This window comes from Trachurus japonicus, chromosome 11 (genome assembly GCF_045865225.1).
Source record: "Trachurus japonicus isolate A0001 chromosome 11, Traja_1.0".
In the NCBI taxonomy this organism is placed as follows: domain Eukaryota; kingdom Metazoa; phylum Chordata; class Actinopteri; order Carangiformes; family Carangidae; genus Trachurus; species Trachurus japonicus.
In genome coordinates, this window is record NC_140917.1 from 20857781 (window position 1) to 20866129 (window position 8349).

At 43.3% G+C, this 8349-nt stretch overlaps 1 protein-coding gene across 8 annotated transcripts in view; it reads left to right on the forward strand.

Moving 5' to 3' along the window:
• The window catches only part of spire1a (spire-type actin nucleation factor 1a), a 29385-nt gene extending 22442 nt beyond the window's left edge, over positions 1-6943 (forward strand). Inside the window, exons 9-20 of one of the 8 annotated variants that reach the window (XM_085791654.1) lie at positions 16-57; positions 1001-1048; positions 1409-1563; positions 2191-2272; positions 2387-2529; positions 4283-4306; positions 4940-4969; positions 5795-5932; positions 6039-6109; positions 6205-6232; positions 6374-6537; positions 6632-6943. In XM_085791654.1, the coding sequence (XP_085647780.1) occupies positions 16-57; positions 1001-1048; positions 1409-1563; positions 2191-2272; positions 2387-2529; positions 4283-4306; positions 4940-4969; positions 5795-5932; positions 6039-6109; positions 6205-6232; positions 6374-6537; positions 6632-6890 (1184 nt within the window). In that variant the 3' untranslated portion in view covers positions 6891-6943. The remainder of the gene's footprint in view (positions 1-15; positions 58-1000; positions 1049-1408; positions 1564-2190; positions 2273-2386; positions 2530-4282; positions 4307-4939; positions 4970-5794; positions 5933-6038; positions 6110-6204; positions 6233-6373; positions 6538-6631) is intronic. The other 7 variants (XM_085791656.1, XM_085791657.1, XM_085791658.1 and 4 more) reach the window with 7 other exon arrangements.
• Positions 6944-8349: the final 1406 nt, after the last annotated feature.

Below are 8349 nucleotides of genomic sequence, written 5' to 3' on the forward strand. Positions count from 1 at the left end.
GGGCATATCTGTCAGTCATGCGACCGCTTAGCATGTCTTACAGTTTTGACTCAGCAGGTAAAGTTGAACACCATCCTGCTGTTGTGCCATCCTTGTTGCATTCCAGCCTATTTATAGGATCAGCACCTGCTTCAACCTAATATAAACACACACACACCTTGTTGTTTTTTCTTTCCTACTTGTGTCATGGGAACTTGTGTGTATGACACATTGCTGTCACTCACTCAATGTTATCATCCACACCCACTCTACCTGCCCCCCAAAAAAGATGACGTCAGTTCAGAGCAACTTTACGTCAAGATACTGTATGTAAAACTGTCAATCTCAATTATTTTAAATCCGGTAATATCTGGACCATAATATAAACACACTGCTACAAGAGCAGGATGTCTGTGTTATGAATGGTATAAAAGGCCCAGTGTTTAAAAAATGTCCTGGGTAAAGTAGCCACTCACGGTGACTGTGATCTAGTTGATGAGGCGTAGCCACTGAGCCGGAGCCACTATGGTGAGATTACAGATCATCACTGTGTCTCTGCAGCCAGTCTGCCCTGCCTGTCACCCTAATCCGCTCTCACTGTGGAATATGAAGAGTTACATAACGCTGGTGTCAGCAGCAGCCCACCTCAGATAGTTGAATAGTTGAATGTCAGATGATGGTCTGGATGTATGACTGCAGTTCACTGGACGACCATAATCCAGATATTTAATTATTGTTTTTGTGCTGAGGCTCATCTTTTTCTGCTCCCTTGGCACTTCCCCTCACTCCCCCCCCCCCACTCCCTCTGTGCTTTCCAGCTACGCACAAAGCATCAAAGTGTGAGTGTAACACCCCCACCCCTCCTTGTTCACTCCTGTTCACTCTGACAGATGCTTGTTGCTGTCCTGCCCCCTCTCCCCCTCCCCCGTCCCTGTGGTACCAGTTATTATAATGTTAGGGATGAAATTACTCATGTGCGTCCAGTCCTGCTGAAGGCTGTGTTCTCGTAACTCCTTTACAGGTGCGGGGAAAAGCATCAGCACCCCTCAGGACTTGTTCCGAAGCTCAGGTAAACGACGCATGAAGTGCCGTCTCACTGGAAAAATCCAGCATTAGTGGTGTGACCTGTTGCTTTAGCAGGAACTTTGTAATGCTTGATCGTTGTCAGGCTGGTTTGACTGAGGAAGAAAAAAATCTGCAGCATTTGCATGTGTTTGTGGTTTGTCTTGATCGACACCGCACCGCCGTATAGTTTGAATGCTAAGACGCCCATAGTTTACACAGGAAGCATGATGGCCAGCTGTTCTGATAAGGATGTGCATGAGGGTTTATGATTCACTCCTCAAACCAAAATGTGTTGTGTTTAGTTTCTCAGAAGCTACGATCCTCCTATGTTTTCTTCACTGACTGTTCTGTCTTTGACCTACAGACACTCCCGATGCACCCAGGAAGTTGGCCGGCAGCACCCACTCTCTGGCCAGTGGCGCCATGGGACCCAATCAAGGTGGAGTGGTGCCACTCAGCCAGAGGAAGAGGCTGCTCAGGGCGCCCACGCTGGCCGAGTTGGACAGCTCCGAATCGGATGTAAGATTACTGTCCAAGTGCTGTGAGATAGGAAATCTAAATTAACATAAAATTAACATTTCAGTTCAGCAGCCTGAGAAACGTTGCTGCAGTATCCACAAGTTTCCGGACGTCATCTATGGTCAAAACCGGAAGCTGGTGGAATTGTACGTTTACGTTTCCATGGTTTTCAGTCGTTGTCATAGTTGTGGTAAACGCATGGATCTATTAACGCTGGGTTTTAACACGGATGTCAATTTGTGTGATATCCACTGTTAAAAGCTGGTGTGATGATCCATGCGTTTTACAGATTTTAATTGAGGGGAAAAAAAAATCCATGCATTTACCGCAAATACCGAAACCATGGCAACGTAAACATAAAATTCCACTGGAAGAGCAAAACCGGCAAAACCGGCTTACGTTTTTGACGTTCGGAAAAGGGTTTGATTTTCTTCTTGTAGACCCAGGGATACTCTAGTTATCCACATTAATATTTTGACTCCCTTTTACCTACAGTAAAAAAAAAATTAGCTTCTTTTAAAAGGTTTTTCAAAAGTAATGCTGAAATAATCTTGTAGGCAACTGACTTTTTGATAGTTGATAGGGAAATTGGACTGTATTGAATATGTTTGATTTCCTGGGTGACAGGAGGAGCCCACACGGAGCAGCTCCAGTATGTCCACATCTTTATTGGAGGACACGTCGCCCGAGTCTGTCGTAGGGAAGAAGGGTAAGAGACCACCTCCGACATGTCTCTAACATAGATCCTCTACTTCTGCCTGAGGTTCATCATGTTCACTCTGTAGCCGCCTCCTCCTGATGCACTCCTTTTTGTCTGACGCAGCTCCTCCAAAGTTCCTGCCGGTCTCGGCCACCCCACAGCCGGACAAGCGTCAGTCTCCACAGAGACGACACTCCATCGAGAAGGAGACCCCCACCAGTGTCCGCCCCTTTGCACCTCCATCCAAACAGAGCTCCAAGTCTTTGGTACGTTAACCATGGGAACTGTTTTTATTGAATGATATATGAATGAATGAGTGAGTGAAGCTCCTCAGGTTGATGACAGGTCTTAAAGGGATAGTTGGGATAGTTCAACATTTTGGCAAGTTGGCCCATTGCCATAATCCCTATAGTCATAGCAGTAGGTTTGTTACCTTAAATTGTCGGTGCAAGCTACTTTTAGAACGGCGGAGCAGAGCCGCGAGCTGCTCAGAGCTACACTACGGAGGCTCATGGGACTTCTTGGTTTCCCTCAAAGTCATCAAATACACAATCCAACAACTCCACAACGCTCTGGTGGACAAGTTGTGACCTGCACATTCACCACGCTATGAGATAATAACAGAACGTTACCAGACAGAGTTGTTTTTGAGGTAAATTCATGCAAAACCGCTGATGCGCGTGGCCTTCAGGGACAGTTTTTCATCAAGCAGTCTCTGAATTTACCTCTAAAACAACTCTGTTTGGTAACGTTGTGTTATTATCTCATAGCTTGGTGAATGTGCAGGTCACAACTTGTCCACCAGAGCGTTTTGGAGTTGTTGGATTGTGTATTTGATGAGGTTGATGAGGGAAACCAAGAAGCCTCCATAGTGTAGCTCTGAGCAGCTCGCGGCTCTGCTCCGCCGTTCTAAAAACAGCTTGCACCGACAATTAAAGGTAACGAACCTACTGCTAAGACTATAGGGAGAATGGGCCAATTTGCCAAAATGTTGAACTATCCCTTTAAACCAATGGATTTCACTGCATCACTCACAAACACACTCACATTAGATAATTAAACTAAGACGGTTTATTACACAATCACCTCCACTGGTCAGCCAAATGTAAAAAGTACCATATATGTAGTTACAAATATGTGAAGGGCAGAGTTTAGTCATAAACATGGACATCAGATATAATTTGAATGAATGCTCCCTGTTACTGTGGCGACGGCGACACAACAACACAGGACGTACAATATACGTCTGTTGAATTGACTCCCGTCCTGTGACTGCTCATTTGTCTGCCGTGAGGTCACTCTGAGTGACTCTGTGCTGGTCGTATGATTCTAGTGAGGCTGATGGACGTAATTGGAACCACAGGACCGGGCCGCTGTACCGAGAGCATTTAGATGGAATTAGCTCATTCTCACAACTTACTAGTTTAATGTCGGACCTCTGACGGCCAACCAGAGCCACAACCAGCAGGAAGTCAGATTCACTCGAAAACACTGGTGTAGACTCGACCACTGGTTCATCCAGTATAACTTCACACCCTTAATGTATTACTTGACTTTCACTTTATCTCCGACTTACTGACCTTTTCTCCTGCATTACTCCTTTAAAGATGATCCAGAGGAATTTCAGATAAGACATTTAGAGCCACTGGTTGTATTGACATATGTATATGACACTGTTATTGTTGATGATATATTTTTATCCCGTCTGACCTGTTTAAACATGAGAACAATTATGTTACATTATTTTTAACTCATGAAGAGACACATACTTTGTGTTACCAGAAGATGTTTTTCATTTCCTCTTTCCTGTATCCTGACGTAAACACATGCTCGAGCATGTGTCGCCTTTCACATAGATTGGAGAGGTTGAGCCTCTCTAGTAGATGTTAAACAGTAAGATCTTTGTTGCAGCCGTCCTCCTCTTGTGGTAGTCGGATCTCATTAATGTGTTTACACTGGTTGGTTGACTTGTCCCCAGAATTTACCTGCAGTCATTTTCTATTTTGCACAATGCTGCAGATGAGGGCGGATTCCAGCGCCAAGGTAACTTGGTCAAAATCCTGTGTATTCATCACCATCTTTTTAAAGATTATATTTCATAGCATTTTCATTTTAGACAAATAAGGATTTCAAAGAGGGACATAAGTCAGGGGGCACGCAGAAGAAAGGTTTTGGGGATGTGGAAAAGGAAGTTCTGCACTATTAAACATCAGCTGTGATCCACACTGAGCTGAAGGATACCATCTCAAGGAGCTGTTTTCTCTTTGAGATGGACACTGTCAGATGATTCTTCAATCATGAGACTGGCTGTTATGAAGTTCTGCTGTTATGAAATCAAATTTCATGCAATATATGAAGAGAAACATCAACTCATGCTGGGACGGACATTGTGAGATGATGCATCAATTATAATTCAGATTTTTGTGATTCCTCCTAAACTGTAGTAAACTTTGTTTTTATAGATTTTTCTATGTTTTGACGGTAAAGAGGAAAACTCGCTGTAAATCAAGTGTCAGACAAACTCAGCTTTAAAACCGATGTGAATGTCAGTTACATCACATCCACTAATAAGCTCGTGGCGCTGTAGTATTAAATTTTATGATACATACTGTGTGTGATTAAGTTGTTGGGACCTGCCTCTGTTTGAATGTCCTGTTCCCTCTGTCTGCTGGTCAGGTGGGAGCTGCCAGTGGTGCTCAGGGCACGGTATGTCACTGTTACAGCACATCATCTAACTCTGTCATCAAAAGCTCATGTGTAGGCGGAGCCCATCCAGAAAACTGGATAACTGTAATAACAGATTGGTTTTGGTGAATGGGACTTGGAGACGTGACTATTTGTGTCTGTGGTGAACTGAAAATACCTCCGGGAAGGTTAAGAGGGAAATCAGATGAGTGGAGAAACATTAGCTAATTCAAAGTGTAAATGATTCATAAATTCATAAATATTTTTATGATTTTTTTTTCTTTACTTGTGGTGGTTTGTCTTTGTGTGTGTTAAGTTATAAATTCAGACAAAAGATAGATAAATAAAGGCTTCCCGTTATGTCACAAAGCTCCAGCTTGCAACATGGTGGGGGTCCACTTGCTTTGAGTGGGTGTAAATAATAACTAATACATTGATTAGGATTGAAGTCATGCATGTTATATTAGATGGAAAGATCATAATCTCCAGATTTATAGATACAATTATCTGTTGTTTAATTTGGACCTGTGGTCAGCAATAACGTTAATAGAATAATTAAATAAAAGAAACTGACAGCCTAAAGCCGTGGACCACCAGCATGGTGGGTTGTGTTACATCACCAGGATGCTCTCATTTGTGTTCATTTTGCACCGTCATTGGAAGCATCCTTCATGTCCCCTCACCATCTCATTGCATGTCTGGTCTTTTGGTTCAGTGGTGGTGCTGTGGGTGTTTGGTATAGTTTGTGGGACTCAGACGGCTTCACTTCTTGGGTTGTCCAGTCACTGAGCTGCTGATGTGAAGGGAGTTTTCTTTTTTATTGACGTGGTGAATGTTTTCTTCCAGGAGGAGTTCTGCTACCCGGTGGAGTGTCTGGCTCTGACGGTGGAGGAGGTGATGCACATCCGACAGGTGCTGGTCAAGGCTGAGCTGGAGAAGTTCCAGCAGTACAAAGAAATCTACACCGCCCTCAAGAAAGGAAAGGTAGTAACAAAAACAAACTGTAGATTTTTTTAAATATTATTTTTTAACTCCATCCAGACTAATATTTTCCAGCACCGTTCACCTCACCTCATTCTTTCCTCTCTAGCTTTGCTTCTCATGTCGGACCAAGAGGTTCTCCTTCTTCACTTGGTCCTACACCTGCCAGTTCTGCAAAAGGTAAAGTGAATCTCTCTTGTACTAGAACCACTGAACTGAAGCATAGCAGCCGTTCAGTAATCTCTGACTCAACGCTTCATTTATCTCTTCCTCAGACCTGTGTGTTCCCAGTGCTCTAAAAAGGTAGGAGGCTGATTTATATTTAACACACTTTTCTGTTAAATTTGACGCTCCTGACATCTGATTCATGAAAAGTGTTAGGTTTATTATAGATGCTGAATACAGTGAGTGGTTTTAATCATTTTGTGTGACTTTGTGCGTCAGATGCGGCTCCCATCGAAGCCTTATTCCACCTTGCCCATCTACTCGTTGGGCCCCAGTTCTATGGCTAAAGAAGAGGCAGGTGGAGCGTCCGCACCAGCAGAGCCTGAAAAAAACCCATTTGGGTCTGGACACAGCAGAAGCAGTCTGCGCAGGAGTGTTTACAAGTGCGTAACAGTAGAACTCCTGTTTCTTTGTACATACAAAAAGCGTCCGGCCTCGTCAGGGTAAAGTTGCTCACGATGATATCTCTGTCCTCAGGTTCTCCAAGCACGGCAGTAAAGACGACCGGTCACAGGACGAGCCGGAGCTGCCCAAGGAGCTGACGGAGGACTGGGTCGCCATGGAGGTCTGCGTAGACTGCAAAAAGTTCATCACGGACATCATCTCCACCAGCAAGCGCAGCCTGTGCGTGGCCACCAAGCGCGCCCGGCTCAATCGCAAAACCCAATCCTTCTACATGTCGTCGTCCAGCTCCGTCAACTTCAGGCCCTCCGAGCGCACCATCAACGAGGTGTAGAGAGTAGGACCGCCCTGTGCACTTTTGTTCATGCTGAGCTCATTTGTTCAACGGAGAGAGGGTAAAAATCCTCTCATAGTCTCGTTTTGACCTGGACTGGTTCACCGCAGTTTATGTAAATGATGATTTTTCAACAAAAAAACACAAAAAAAAATCTGAAGTGACCATGAAGCCAGTCTGTCCCACCCCAAAGGTAGTAAAGGTTCTCGTACCTTACCCCCTCTCAGGAATAGTTGGCACGCTATGATTGGCCATGACTAGTCAGGACTCTGCAGTCGCTGCCGGGTAACAGTGGACAGCCACGTTTCTGGCAGCAGCAGTGGTAGTTCAGGACGTGGTGGGCAACATGGATATATGGAGCTGCTGATGTTGCTGTTGTTGATAAACCAGGTAAGAGAATGTATATTTGACATAGGAGCGGGATCAGGCGGTGACGCAGAAAGCCGAAAGCTGCAGCGACCCTTGTGTAAATAGTAACGAAGCCCCGGCCCTAATCTTAGCTATCAACAAGTTTTCCAGTTCCTGTTTACTTGGAGCACTCAGGAAGAACAACCGATTGTCTTTTTGACAGAAATGCACTGTAGATTCTCCTGTCAGGTCTGCTGGGGCAGATCCCAGCCACTCCCTGCCCCTCCTTTATTCTTCCAGCAACTATTATGCCAAATGTTACATCATTCATTTTTTTAGCCAGTTGAAATGTATATTTACTATTATTTCAGAAAACATCGAGGGGGGATAGTCCGTTTATTTTTCTGGGTGGGGTTTAGCTTTTAGTTATAATGTATATTTAATTCTGTGCCTGGTGCCAAAATGTTTTTTGTTTTTTTCTTTTAAATGCCTTTGTAGTTACGGACCTACTGTACATATGTGTGATAAACTCAATGGGGTACATTTTAGGGTAATCCAAGGCTTGGTTTCTTGCCCTATCATGTTCCAAGCTGGGCAATAGAAGCACAGAAATGTGGGCCATGAATGTGTACATGCTGTATATCATAATTGTTTCAAATTTAATATAAAAAAGCTAAACTAAGTAGAGGTATAATTTTACCATGTTTTAAGATTTTTTGCCTCTGGAGTTTCTTTATTTGAAATTCTTCTCCAAGACCTTTATTATTAGTGTTTATTATGTTTGTGTCAATGTAATAGTAAGAAAGATTTTATTTCTATTGTATAGTTTATAAACTCCTCAGTGTTAAAATTCTCCTCTAAATTGCAAATAGCACTTTTATTGGACCAATTAATTGTTTATGTTGGGTTTTTGTCTTAATTAATAATAATAATTATTATTATAATTATTAAATTCTTTTTTTTTTTTCATCTCTTGGGGGTCCATAGTGCCATTTCCCAGAGTTACTCATGAATGAAGATGTGTGAGTGGCTGCAGGTGGTTTGTAGGAAAGGATAACAGCTGAAACAAAATCAAACATTCAACTGGATTGATTGTAGGCATTTTAAAGTG